We start from the raw sequence: 15,196 nt of genomic DNA, 5'->3' as shown, positions 1-15,196 counted from the left end.
CCCGGTGTGGACCATGGCAGAGGCTAGCTCAGACCCTACGAACTTGCTGGATGATATTTACACCTCAATGATCATTCCCTTGATCAGCGACCTACAGCAGATCAGGACCTCAACCCGAGAACCAATGCCTGCTCAAGTTAGTATGAATCTCTGTTCTGTCAGCCGGCCTCATCCCAGCCCCACCCGCCCCCCGCTGGCCAGGAGCCGGGCCGGGGCGGGGGCACCTTCCCTCATGCCATCACTACTAGGCCATCATACCTCACATCAAGTTTAAATAAGAGGAAAAGCAAACGCCATTTTCCTGTTCACCTCTGTCGGTGAGAACAGTGCCTTCCCAGCCAGGGGTCGCTGCTGGGAGGGAGGGAAGCAAAGAGCTGCCTCCCTCCTCCTCACTGCTCTTACCTCCACTCTACCTTCTCCACCTCACTCTACACCTACACTTCCTTGCATTCAGTTAACACTCAATCCTTCCCTCCAATATTCCTCCAAACCTCTCTTGTAGTCTTTTTTTTAAGTGCCCTTGCCTCCTTCCCTCCTGAACTCACGTGCCCCCTTCCCCCCCTTCTCTCTCTCTCTCTCTCTCTCTCTCTCTCTCTCTCTCTCTCTCTCTCTCTCTCTCTCTCTCTCTCTCTCTCTCTCTCTCTCTCTCTCTCTCTCTCTCTCTCTCTCTCTCTCTGCCATTGCTCCGCCATTACATACCCATTACTGAGTGAATCCATTGAAGTAACCACTCTTGCCATTCATCTTCCATCACCATAGACTCACCATGGCTCCCCTGTCCCCTCACGGCTGCATTTTCATGTCGGCTTTGTTGCATCAGAATCATTCGTGTCTTAGTGTGTGCTCGCTGTACCTTAAGCCGTGTATGAATTTTGTACTTATTTAGTGTTTTAATATAAGGTAAGGTTAGGTTTCCCGGCTAGGCGCTCTGTCATCCCTTTCCTCCCCCCATCCCCACCTCTCTCTCTCTCTCTCTCTCTCTCTCTCTCTCTCTCTCTCTCTCTCTCTCTCTCTCTCTCTCTCTCTCTCTCTCTGCCTGCCTCGCCACCCAGTCCACGCATGCGTCTCTCAGTTTCATAATCACCTTGCAGACTGCAGTGCATTTCGTTCGCTCTCATTAAGTTCTTCGTTGGGAAAACAAATGTAACTTGGTGCATCTTTGATGTGTACACTGTCGATTCTTGATGTCTCATAGTTCCCTTTCACGCCATCCTCCTTCCGTCCTTTCCTCCCACTCTCCCTCTCTCCCTCCGTCCCTCCCTGCCTTTCCTGCCTTCCCTGCATGCCTGTTGAGGAGTTATATATTGTAATTTATTCGTCCCTACATTAACCTTGCCTTGCTTCTTTACCCACTTCATGCTAGTTCTCCCTTCACCCTCACTCTCATAACCATGATCCGAAGTGGTAAATAAAATGAAGCAAACTTGCGTGCCGCCAAGTCATAACACACGTAGCCACACCTGCATGTCGTGATTACTTACCTGATAACCACCTGCAAACCATCACGAACACGCCAATTGCCTCTGTGCTCAGGATCCCTGTCACGCACAGCCACTACAGGGAATTACTTGCCGCTTTAACTTATCTGGTGATTCATTAGATGCCTGACTGACTACCTAACTGCTTCTCGATTTTTCAAAAGTACGCGATAAAATTAAATAAAAAAAATGTAATCGGGTTGCACTAACTTCTGTTTCTCGCTTTTCTTTTTGTTATGTCATGGTGGCTGCTAAGTTTGCCTTAGAGAAAATTACAGCATTTTTTTTAAGTACGCCTCTCTTTTTAAACGAGGCAGCAAGACCCCCGTTACCTGTTTCATAACGAGGTGATAATTAACACTTTCCCTCACGCTACCACTTGCTTCGCCACACCACCTCCAGTACCTCGCTGTCAGCCCCTACACCCAGGCGAGCCATTGGGAAGCCACACCACACCACACTCCACAGAACAGTGTAGCATCATCCTTCACCACACTATACCACACACCACCGACACCACACTACTCCACATCACTACACAGTACATCATGAAGCAGTACCATCGAACACTACTCACACACACACACACACACACACACACACACACACACACACACACAATGCTAATCATTACTGAAGAAGCGCGTTTGTTACTCTCATGAAATTCCTAATAATCTTTAAAGAAAAAAGCCTCGCCACATTAAAATTCGTTTAATTGGTAAATTGTAGCTACTGAGAGCAACTACACCCACACCTGCAAGACACCTGTACACCTCACCCTTCTGTACACACCTTTCTCGCAACAACTTCCTGCTCTCTGTGTTATGGTGTTATGATGTGTGTGGCATCTTCCCTGTGTGTGTGTGTGTGTGTGTGTGTGTGTGTGTGTGTGTGTTTGGTGCTAAGTTAATTATCTACTCTCATATTTGCTCTCATTTATTTTTGCTTTGCTTTGTTTTATTTTGCCATTTTTTCTTCATTCAGTAATGTTGCACCTTCCAGTAGATGCCTCGCGTGTGTGTATTATTTCTTATGTTATTTACCACCAAAGCTCTCCTCCTCCTCCTCCTCCTCCTCCTCCTCCTCCTCCTCCTCCTCCTCCTCCTCCTCCTCCTCCTCCTCATCCCATTCGCCTCTAATTTAGCATCATTATTATTTATCTCTATTTTTTTTTACACGTTCATTTTGAGAGTACTGTCTGATATTTTTGTTAAGCGTGTGATTATTGATTTTTGTCCATTATGTAAGAAGAAACAATGTAATGGTTCTCTCACTCAGTTTAGTCTTAATATGTTCTTTCCCTTTAACAGATACTTTCTTTATAAAAGGTTCTGGATTTTTTTATTTTTAATCATTAATTATCTGCACTATTATTTACTTTTTTCTTATTTTACTTATTGATTTTTCTTTATTGTGTTGCATCTTATAAAGAAGTTTTATATGTTTTTGAATGAGAGAGAGAAAGAGAGAGAGAGAGAGAGAGAGAGAGAGAGAGAGTTTGTGTGTGTGCGTGTGACGAACCTGCAGTTCACCACCACCGTCACTTCCACCACAATCACCACCATCATCACACCCTCATTCCGCCCACGTCCTCCCCCAGCCTCCTTGCTTATCTAGCCCGCCCACTCTACATCAGCCACCCAACACACCCAATCTTGCCCTAATTCATTACAACTTATGAATGTAATCGGGCAGTTAGAAGGTGTGTGTGTGTGTGTGTGTGTGTGTGTGTGTGTATGTGTGTGTGTGTGTGCGTAAATATTAGCATCTTGTGTTAAATATTTATAACTGTAATTGTTCAAGTAGTTGTAATTGTAGTTAGTTTAATGTACCTGCTTCTATTTTCGTAATCACAAAAGCAGTAGTAGTAGTAGTAGTGATTAATAATAATAATAATAATAATAATAATAATAATAATAATAATTATAATAATAATAATTATAATTATAATAATAATAGTGACTCGCAAGTAACCTCATATCCATTATCATCATCTTTATCATTCTTTCAAATAATTCTTTAATTTCACATAATTAGTGTTAATTTTACGTTTTCTTTGTTATAAGTAGTGTAAGTTAACTAGAGTATAAAATCCCATTCTCATCTTTAAACTCCACATGAATGTTATTATTTTTCCTTCAGGTAGAAAGCCCTTCAAATATTATCTGGCGTCTGTATTTTAACATATCTATAAACAAATGTACTGTATTTCCTACCTGTTTTATTTAGCTCTTTTTATTTCCTTTTTTTTTTCAGAGTGAACAGACTTTAAAGTTAAAGGAATATATTGACATTTTTAAATCAACGTGTCAAAATAATCTCCGTTTTGTGAGTTTTTATGCCTTATGTAAAAAGATATTTCATTTTTTTTTTAGAATTAAGAGTTTCATATTTTTTCAAAGATTTTGTATTTCTCGACGTGCCGTGTGTCATGTGCCCCTCATAGATTTTGTTTTCTGTGTATGCTGCTATTTTCTACAGATATTAGCTCTGTATTCTAATCAGTTTCCTTGATTTCTTAGAAGTTTTGATGTGTTCTTGATATTTTGCTCGTTAGAAGAAAAAAAAAATCGACAATCTCCTAAGTCTTGTAAGCATCCAGACTTTTCTCAGTCTTATTCACACGGCAAGACAATGCCCAAGGAGCAGATTGTCTTATTGTCTTATTGATTGATTTAATAGCGCTGCAACAACAGGGTTACAGAGCGCCGTTCTCGAGGTGAAGTGATATTGTTTAACACTATCCTACTTTGGTTACCCTTTATTAGTATTTGGGACATTGTGAAGTGTTGCTTGCAGTGACATTCACACACAAAAAAAAAAGAGGAAGAAGGAGAGAAAGAGAGAGAGGAAAAAAAAAAGTTAATTCTGTCTTTTCTAGGCTACAGAGGTGTTCAAGACCGCAGTACAAAAAAAAAAAATGCGTCAAAACGTTACTGGTGGCTATTGGAAAAATAGCCCACCAGTGAGAGGATTGAGTTGTACCTGTGATTTGGGGCCTTTCGTGTCTTAATCAGCCTTAAGGCTGATGTATGGTCTTGGACACTAGTTGTCCCTCTTTGTCTAGGAAGGACCGATCAGCTGTATTATTCAGTCCTTTAATTACTATGGCTTCTTCTTAAGCTTTCAAAAAATAGTCTAGTACAAGATGAAAGTAGAATTCTGAAAGATACCGCTGATAACAAAATGGGTGAATGATCAAGGAGTTCAAACCCATTTTATATTTTCTCGGTAGATTCGTGCAGTGTAACTGAAATACAGTGGTGCATGACAGGAATAGACTTAGTGATCCGGTTGTTAGTGTTGTGTCAATAGGGAGCTTTGCAGGAAGATGAGATAGATTTATTGTTAAGGATGATGGGTGGACGTAGGTAGGCACGGCTCGAACAGGGACTGATTTGCTCTAGAACTACTGGCTTCTGTAACTACCTTTACGTTCTTAAATGAAGTAACAAGAGTTTCAGAGTCACTGGCCGTTAAATTATCGAAGTATCATTTGTCGGCGATGTGCGTCCGAGGAAACTGCCTCTCCATTAGGAAAGAAAGGCATGCATGGAAAGGCAAGAGAGGAAGTAATGAGTTTAGAGTTTAGTCAGAAAAGCCTATAGTTAATTCTACGTTTAGTAAGAGGCTTGTCCTGCATCTATTAGTCTGGTCAGTCATTGCGTGCCTTGCCCCGGGAAGACACGTGTGTGGGTTGTATTATGATGTTGATAATTTATAGGTAGTGTTCTCTCTCTCTCTCTCTCTCTCTCTCTCTCTCTCTCTCTCTCTCTCTCTCTCTCTCTCTCTCTCTCGGTTTCTGTAATGTGTGAAAATCAGTAGTTAGTGTTTTTAATTAACTGCTCTTCGTTTCTTCCGTCTATTTACCTAATTATCGATCAAGTGCTATTTATTGTTATTACTATCATCATTTACTTCCTAAGCCTAAGCTCTTAGTGAAACCTCTATGTCACACTTCAAGTCTCGGTCTCTTTGTAACCACTTCACCGATCAATCACGAGCCAAATGTCCACAGCCGATCACCAGCCAGGAACATGACGGACCGTACTCACTGACTAATTGAAGAAGGGAAGGAGTATGCGGGACTATCCATCATGTTAATATAAACGAGCTGTAATTATCCTCGAATCAAAGCGTGGGTGGCGTGCGTGGGAGTGAGTGGGAGGAAAGCAGGTGGGTGGAGAGATGGGGTATGCAAGTGGGTGGAGTGGTGTGGTATGCAGGTGGAACGTTGGAATCCAGCATGATCCTGTACGTGGGTAATGAAGATGTGGCGGTAATGCATCATGCTGGCCGGGCGAGTTTGCAGGGAGCGGGGTGGAAATTTGCCAGATCGAGAAGGAGGGAATGTTTAAAATGTGAAGCAACGTTGACCGGAAAACTTTCTGGTGATGGACGCGATAAGGTTGTGTTGATTTCTTGTTTGTTTTTTTTTCACTCTAGGCTGTTCCGTCGTTTGTTACGTTAGCTAGAAGAGAAAATGAAGTGGATATTTGCTAGATCAAGGAGGAGAGAATGATAAAAGCAAAGCAAAATGATCCGGAAACTACTTTGTTGGACGCGATAAGATTATGTTGGTTTCTTGTTGATTTCTTCATTCCAGGCAGTTCCATCATTTGAATCGTTAACTAGAAGGGAATCTCCGCAAAAAAAAAAAATAAATAAAAAATACTCTCATTAGTACGACTTGCATGGTTAATTGTATTTTATCTCAAACTGCAAAAGGCATGCAATTTTTCACTTTATTAAGCGTTGCACTATTTGTCATATTAAGTTTACTAGGAGATATTCGTTGAAGGAAACATTAATACCGCTGACGAACTTTCATCTTATCTGAAACATAAAAAAAAATAAATAAAAAATAAATAAAATAAAATAATAAAAAAATAACGATCAATTGTTTCTTGATGTTAACGCAAAAAATCGCAGATGCAGCTTTCGTATTTTACTTTTCGTTCAAGAAATTATATCCTTTAGCTCACATATTCCGAAACTCATCTCTTATTTTCTACCATGCTGTTCGGCAATGCGAGGGGCGTGTGGCATCAATGAACTCCCCTCTTCACAGTACATTGTAGGGAGATGCACAGGACATATCACGCTTGCTATGTTTATTTATTCACTGGTTGATTTAGTTGCTCAGTTTTATTCTCTCTCTCTCTCTCTCTCTCTCTCTCTCTCTCTCTCTCTCTCTCTCTCTCTCTCTCTCTCTCTCTCTCTCTCTCTCTCTCTCCACAAAGTGAACTATTCAATGACTTGTTTCTTCATCATTTTGTTTAGTTGTTTTTTCTTTTAATTTCTAAGCTGACTTTTCATTCCTAGTCTTGCATAGTCAATAGCTTATTAACCATAAAACTTAGATGAACAGGCACTAGGGAATTTAGTTTTAGTTCGAATCATTCTAAATGTACTGAATGTGGTGAGTCTTGTGCTGAAGTTATGTTGGCAGCACATTCACAGCTTCGTATTGCTAGAGAGGTATACCTGATGATTTCGTATTTTGATTTACTTTGCTCATATTTTCATGTTGGAACGCTGTCTGAGCTGCATCTTTCTTTGTTTCGTGTGTTGTTTTGGTTTGGGTGTGTATGGGAAGAATGTGTGTGTGTGTGTGTGTGTGTGTGTATGTGTGTGTGTGTGTGTGTGTGTGTGTGTGTGTGTGTGTGTGTGTGTGTGTGTGTGTGTGTGTGTGTGTTTCCCACATCACACCTTGCTTAGCTATCCCTCCACCTCAAGCTATGTTAGCAGAAACCTTTCCCTGAGCCAAGCTGTGCCTCCCTGCACCATCCCCTGCTAAGTCCTCCTTAGCAGACCCTTCCACAGCTAACACACACACTGCCCACTGTTAGCAAGTCACATTAGCGCCAAGATACCCTCCTTTCGATACTGACAATCCTTCTGGGCTCCTCCCTTTTACTTGTGATCGATTCCGTGCGGGTCCTCTCCGTGAAAGTAGGAGCCAGCCATCCAGCCAGCCAGCCAGTCAGCCAGACCACTCATAGCCAACCTTACCCTCCCATAGCAGCACGTTGATCGCCTGTGTATGTCATTTGTTAAAGGAATTGTATCGATTACCCCACGTTGTATGACTGGGAGATTCACGCTGTTATTGATCGCCAGCGAGAAGCAGAGAGTAGAGAAAACTGTTTACTCCCTCTTCGCTCTTTCCCTTTCTTTCTCTCTTTTTGGGCTGTCTCGTGGGAGGTATGCAGTGTGTGTGTTTTCCTTTGGTTTGTCATGTTAGTTGTGAGGTTTCCTAGTGTGTTTCATTGTATATATGTCCCTGAAAGTTGATTTTTTTGGTGATGCATTATACTGTAGTCTACGGTTGAGTCACGTTTTCTGATACGTTTACCTGGGACGTGTTGGGAGTGACTACAGAATATGGTGTTTCGCTCCCTCTCCTTTTTTTCCCCTGCATTTCCCAGCCCTTTTCCTATGTTTTCATGGGTTCTTTCTGTGTTGTTCTTAGAGTATTTTTTCAGGTTCTTCTTCCAGAGTTCCTTTGTCATGGTTTCATTTTTTTTATTGTTTGTTAATCATTTTATTTGTCAACTCTTTCCCTCGCAGCTCTCTCTTGTACATTTTCCAATCTTTTCCTCAGTTTTTCTATTTTTTTCCGATATTTTCCTCAAGAATTTTTAGTTCATATTTTTTTTCTGGATTTTGACACGATTGGTTTAGATTTTAGGACTTCATTCTTTATTACTCTGTCTTACATCGTTTATTATTTTTTTTTTTCAATCCCCAACAGTATTTTGACTATATGAAACTGTTTTTTTTTTTTCTGATCTTTTCCCTACAAACTTTTCTCCATACTTCTTTCCCTTGACTAGGTTGACTTTGGGAGGGTTTCAGTCTTTGTATATATTTATCGTAGCTGGTCTTTTTCCCCCTTTTCTTTTCATTTACTTTACGTATATCCCTCAATTTCTATATATTTTTTTACACTTTCTTAGATTTTTTCATGTATTTTTCGATGGTCTGATGTGCCATTTTTCCTTTTTTTATATACAGTTGTTATTCTTTACCAATCTTTATCATAATTCCTCATTTCACAGTCTGACCAGTGGATGGTGATGTTATGAACCTCTATTTACATGTGTGGTAGGAACTAAATATGTTATTAGTTCTTCTATCTAGAGTGACTTAAGGGTAATTTCCAGAGCGAATGCCATCTTTGCTTCCCTTTATTACTATATCATTACTTGAATTACATATAGTAACAGTAACCCTTTTTATTGAGTTTATTTGTAGAATCATGGTTTTCGGTTATGTATTATTATTATTATTATTATTTCTCTTTTTTTTGTGTGTGTGTATTTGGTAGTATTGATTTATTTCGGACGTGATTCGTTTTTATTCTGTATTGTGTTTATCTGATGTATTAAGACCCTTTTATCACAGTTTCTTGTACTTAATAGGGGGTCTGTGTTTATATATTTGAGTTGTCTTTTGTTGCTGTTGTCATTATTATTGTTATTGTTATTATTATTATTATTGTTATTATTATTATTCCCTCCCCTATTTTCATACTTCCGTATATCAAAAAGTTTTAGGTTAGGAATATTTTAACAGTTCATTGTATGTGTTGAACACAACACCAGACACCTTCCACCCAAAGCCACATTAGCTAAATATATATTCCTGCCTTCACATTAAGTTACAATTCTTTATCACATTACAGTTCTTTATATCACATTAGTAACATTTCGTCTCATTCATCCAGCACATTGACATATTTACCTGAGATCATTAATTACCTTTTACCCACACACCAGAGCTACCCCACTATGTAGACCTCTTTGCCCTCTCCCCCTTCAAATGCCTCCTTCCCCTTTCTCACCCTCCTTGTCTTCGCAGGGTAAGGGGAAACGCCCATATAAGGTATGGGACAGCGGGCGCCAGGTACGGAAGGGGCTCGTCGTAGCCAGCTTCAACGAACTCATAGAAAAAGGTGAGTTAACCCTTTCACTGCTGTTTGAGACAAGTTTCTTTAATCACACACCATTCTGATACAATCCTTTTCATTGAACAGTCATTTTTAAACATTACACTGGTTAGACATTGGAAAATCTATTCTTTTAATCCCTTTGTCTTTCTCGTAGGTGCTTGCAAAGATCGCGTAGTGCTTTTATTCTTGTGATTTGTTGTATATCACAGTGAAAGGGTTATTGACGTTCTGTTTAACCCTTTTCCCGCCATGGACGTCCTTCTTTAGCCTCCACTGCATTGTAAATATTGTTTGCATGGAGACAGAGGAGATAGAAAAGATAATGTAAGAGGTTAATTGTATATTTAGGCTAAAGAAATATTTCATTGAGTTTAATGTAAGAAATAAGTGTTTAAAAAGTTGCTGATGATTATCAAGCAATAGAAAAGTTAATGAACGGATCATCATCCTTTTCACTCTTGCTCAGTACATTTAGGGACTTGGTTATCAAATTGTTTTCTTCGCTTTCTCTCTTGTTCAGTAAGTTAAGTAACCAAATTATCTGACTTCTTTTTTCTTTCTTTCTTGTTTAATAATCCTTAAGGACCAGATTGCGAAAATTTTTCTTCCCTTTCTCTCTTGTTCCTTAAATTTAGGGACCGGATTATCAAACAGATATCTTAGTTTTTTCTCTTCCACTCTTTTTGTTCAATAGAATTAAGAACCTGATATTCAAATCGATTTCTTCCCTTCCACTTTTGTTCTTAGATTTCAGGATCAAATCATCAAACACATATATTCTCTTCCTCCACAAACTAATAAGGAAATGAGAAAGTGTATTAAGCAATATCGATTTAAATTTGCTGAGATCCTTCAAGAAACTGGTATTTTGATCACGTGTGTCTAAACTCTGATGCCATACATGTCTTGCTCTTCTCACTTTGATTTACTGCATCGCTCGCCACTCCATTATCATAGATACTGACATTTAGCATTATTCCACTAACCCTTATGATACTAAACTCTCATTGGTGTAGATAATGCACATGATTCTGCTGTAGATCCTGATATGTGTGTAAGAGTTGTACCTTTAAATATTCAAAGGTTATATGATCTTTGTGTCCCATTTGCAGTACGAGTTTGATTTTTTCATCTACAATTTTTCTATCAATTATGAGCTTCTTGTTCTTCAGATCACTACCAACTTACCATCTGCACTTGGCTCCTTTTCTGCCTCGTGTTCTTGTGCTCACTCACCTGTATGATCCGTACATGCGCAGTCGTGGTCAAAAGTCTGGTATCCTTCATCTCTCCCATTTTGTTTTGCATCCTGTCAATCTCAAGTTCTGGAATCTACTGACCACTGGCAAATCCTGACCATTGACAGTTTATTACACGACTTATGGCTGAGAGGAAATGCAAAAAAGAAAGAAAGATACTCAGCCTCTCACTATGACTGTTCCAATTGCTTATTACTTTTTTATGCAGGATGGACACTGGCCTACGTTAACAAAAGTAGAAAGAATAAAAAAAAAAAGGCCCTCTGAGATGCCAGTCCCATAAGAAAACAGCCAAATGGATTATTCAAAATTAGAGGATAAGTGTCTTGAAACATCCCTTTTTAAAGAGTTCAAGTCATAGAAAGGGGGAATTACAGAAGCAAGCAGGGAGTTCCAGAGTTTACCTGGGATGAAAGATTGTGAGTAGTGGTTGACTCTTTGTGTGATGTTACCTTATCTTGTCAGTGTGTGTCTCCTTCCTTGTCTAAAAACCTCGGTGGTCTCTCCGCAGGTCGCGAGAAGCTCGAGTTGGGGGAGGTGAGGATAAAGGTCGTGTTGGAGGCAGATGGAACGCAGGTCGAAGATCCAGAGTACTTTTGCACCCTGCCAGAGAATACAGTCTTCCTCTTACTCAGGCAGGGTGAACATTGGTACCCAGCGGGAGTCGAGGTGCTCAGACAAGGTAGTTACCACTCTACTTTCTCTACTAACTACTCACGCTGTCTGTGTCTGTCCTTCCCTGTCATTTGGTTTTGTTGTCCTTTCTCTTGTGTTTCCTTCGTCATTGACTGTCCATTTCATCGTCCAGTCTTGTTTCCGTCAGTCTGTCCTCGGTAGTTCCTTCCTTTCCTTTTGAACGTGTAGATTACATAGTTAACTTGGCATTTATTATTGTTATTATTATTATTATTATTATTATTATTATTATTATTATTATTATTATTATTATTATTATTATTATTATTATTATTACTATTACTAATATTGTTTGATAGCTATTCATCTTTTTTTTTAATTTATGAACACTTGGCTTCCAATCAAAACAACAAGTTCTGATAACCCTTTGATAAAGAACAGCTGGCATATGAGGGAGAAAAACACAAAACTTTGGTGATGGATTAAATACTCTTGCACTTTGCTTATTAAATTCTTCATCACCTTGTTTATCAAATTAATTATTAATTTGAATCAAATTTGTTTATTCATTGATGTGTTTCCCTCGCCACGTGTCAGTGTGGCGCGCTGAGCCTCACCCTTCACGCGGCGTGCTGCTGCTGGCCTTGCGTTCTCCAGGCGTTATTATTATTATTATTATTATTATTACTATTATTACTATTATTATTATTATTATTATTATTATTATTATCATCATTATTATTATTATTATCATTATTTTTACCATTTTTATTATTATTATTATTATTATTATTATTATTATTATTATTATTACTATTATTATTATTATTATTGTTGTAGTTGTTATCATTATCATCATTATTTTTTATATTATTATTATTATTTTATTATTATTATTATTATTATTATCATTATTATTATTATTATTATTATTATTATTATTATTATTATTATTATTATTATTATTATTGTTATTATTAGTTATTATTATTATTATTATTATTATTATTATTATTATTATTATTATTATTATTATTTTCAATGCTATTATTGTTATTATTATCATTATTATCATTAATATTATTATTATTATTGTTGTTACTATTACTGTTATGTATCATCATTAGTGTTATTACTATTGCTTTACAATTGCTGTCTATACTATTACTTAATGAATAGAGCTCTTGCTGAATTTGGTAGTGTTTTGTATCTTCGTGATATATATATATATATATATATATATATATATATATATATATATATATATATATATATATATATATATATATATATATATATATATATATATATATATATATATATATAGTTTAGCGTTAGAGGTGTGAGTTGAGGTAGTGTTCGTAAATGTGTGCACTGCAGAGTATGGCTGCACATACTCGTACCATTATGAAGGCAACAGTGGACCTGACCCAGTAGTGCAGGACAGTACGTTATGTTACCATCAGTGACCATTACTGTCATTACCATACACCGGCAATACCTAAGTCCAGGATCGGGGTTCAGCCTGACACCCCAGACACAGCCGTGCTCGTAAGTGGCTCAAGGTGTGCAGCCAAAGCAAGTTGCTGACATGTCTTATTCGTTGCTTACCTGTGTGTAAACATTGCTTCTCATTATGAAGTGTTCACTAACAATATAACTGCCTTGACTCGTCCATCCTAATATGCTAACCACCTTTCCCTTGCCTAATTATGTGTTTTATTGCTAAGTGATGATCTCTGATGTAACATTTTGGTAATCTAAACACGCGATAATTTTAAATAATCATAATTAAAATTCCTATATTGCTACAGCCTTAACTACCTTTTTGCCTTCAAACGTGACTTACATTTTATCCACTAAATGATCATTGTTTTCCATTTTTCACGCCCTCGACCTGGGCGCTGATCAAGCCACACCCACACCACACCCACACTCCGCCGCCACGGTGAAGTCAAGCTAACTTTAATCATTGTATAATTTCCGAACACACACTTTCCTCACTCTCCTGCATCACCTTCAAGTGTTTGCCGTGAGCTTTTGGTGCAACCCTGCCCTCACTACCAACTCTCTCTCTCTCTCTCTCTCTCTCTCTCTCTCTCTCTCTCTCTCTCTCTCTCTCTCTCATAAACCTTGATAAATCAATGTAATAATTTCATGGTATGCATATAATTACTTAACCAATAACTAAATGCTGTAAGGAAATAATTTCAATATTGTAATTCCATCATTTGTTATTTAGATAAAGACTAACATGCGACACTGTACGGTTGAAGCAATAGCCTTAATATTCGTTTGCACACACACACACACACACACACACACACACACACACAGTCGTTGAGGCTGTCTTGTAGGCGGAGGTGTACACACACACACACAGTCGTTGAGGGTGTCGTGTAGGCGGAGATGTACACACACACACACACACACACACACACACACACACACACAGTCGTTAAGGGTGTTGTGTAGGCGGAGATGTACACACACAAACACACACACACACACACACACAGTCGTTGAAGGTGTCGTGTAGGCGGAGGTGTTGACGCCAGACACTTGCGGCGTGGGCAACACACGTCTCTTGCCATCACGGCTGCCGGTGCGCGCCTCGTAGGGAGTGTTAGGGCCCTTTGCCTAGAGCTTAACTAGATATACTTGTGGACCAACTGTTTCTGGCACGAGGGTAAGTAACGTCAGTCGAGTTTTTGTGCCGAGAGGGAGAAGGCGGCCCTCGGTCTCCAGCCTACTTGCAGGTAATCACGAAGCTTCACTCACACTCAGTATTTGCTCTAAGTAGCGTTGATAACATAAGCATATTTGACTACTGATTCACTCCCTTGAAGGATTCGTTTACCATGACATGAACTGATCCATCTAAATAACCACGATGCCTCCTTCATAGTATTATTGATCTAATTAGAGTAGCTAACACTAACCAGGTAAAAATTAATACACTGTGTTTTTTCTTTCCCCAATAAACCTTGCATTTATAACTGTTAACTAGATGCCAACTTGTGGTCAGTGTGAGCAACATTATCGTGTTACTGTTGTTACCTGTGATTTAAACTGACTAGGAACAAGAAGTTTCCATCACCAGTCTATTAACCACCAGGTTTTATAATGTTCAGAGTTACAGTTGTCGTAACAAAGCTGGCTTGAGGTGACCCATTGAGCTGCCTCGAGGCCTTGCTGGCGAGTCCCTAATGTTCACCACCTGTGAGGGGTCACAGCCGCCCCGTGCCCTCTCAGTACTCCACAAGCCTGCTCAAGTTACTTGTCTCATATGAATATGTGTATATATATGTACAGATACATATATATACAAACTATAACCACACCTAGTACACACATTTATGTATATACATAGAAACTGGAATAGCATGCAAGCTTCTGCACGGCATTATCTGAATGACATAGATTTACTGTGATTTTCTCTGACTTGCTTACATCAGTTCTCAACCATTTTCTGGAAGTGGTGCAGATACGAGTTGTTTGTTTCTCCTCGTGTGTTGCTGCACCAAGGCTGTGAGAGCAAGCAGCAGCTGGTACCTGTCAACTCCCCTGCATGCTGACTACTGCCTCATCTTCCTCCTCCCCTGGGCAGAACGCTCCACCTGCCTCCACGACCACACGGACAGTACAGTAGGGTTATCACATCCAGTTCTCATAGTTTGACCTCAACTCTTGAAGGAAGGTGGCCCCATGTTGCGATGACTAAATATTTTATCTGCTGCCACGCTCCGCCCCCCTCCCCCCTTAGCCTTACATGTAGTGTTAAGAATCAATGGACTGTTTCCTCCCTCCCTCCCCAGCGGCTCCTGTTCACGGCACTCACTCACTCAAACGCTCCAGTCTTGCGT

At 39.2% G+C, this 15,196-nt stretch overlaps 1 protein-coding gene across 9 annotated transcripts in view; it reads left to right on the top strand.

Annotated features, from left to right (window-relative positions):
- The window catches only part of LOC135115875 (uncharacterized), a 33,379-nt gene that overhangs the window by 1,317 nt on the left and 16,866 nt on the right, over positions 1-15,196 (top strand). For 6 of the 9 annotated variants that reach the window (XM_064032966.1, XM_064032961.1, XM_064032962.1 and 3 more), the window contains exons 2-4: positions 1-136; positions 9,345-9,438; positions 11,206-11,376. The exon at positions 1-136 is cut by the window's left edge and continues 110 nt beyond it. In XM_064032966.1, coding sequence (XP_063889036.1) covers positions 14-136; positions 9,345-9,438; positions 11,206-11,376 — 388 coding nt within the window. In that variant the 5' untranslated portion in view covers positions 1-13. The remainder of the gene's footprint in view (positions 137-9,344; positions 9,439-11,205; positions 11,377-15,196) is intronic. The other 3 variants (XM_064032965.1, XM_064032963.1, XM_064032967.1) reach the window with 1 other exon arrangement.

Source organism: Scylla paramamosain, chromosome 30 (genome assembly GCF_035594125.1).
Source record: "Scylla paramamosain isolate STU-SP2022 chromosome 30, ASM3559412v1, whole genome shotgun sequence".
NCBI classification, from domain to species: Eukaryota; Metazoa; Arthropoda; class Malacostraca; order Decapoda; family Portunidae; genus Scylla; species Scylla paramamosain.
Note: the sequence above shows the minus strand (reverse complement) of the source record. Positions and strands in the feature narration are given on the sequence as shown.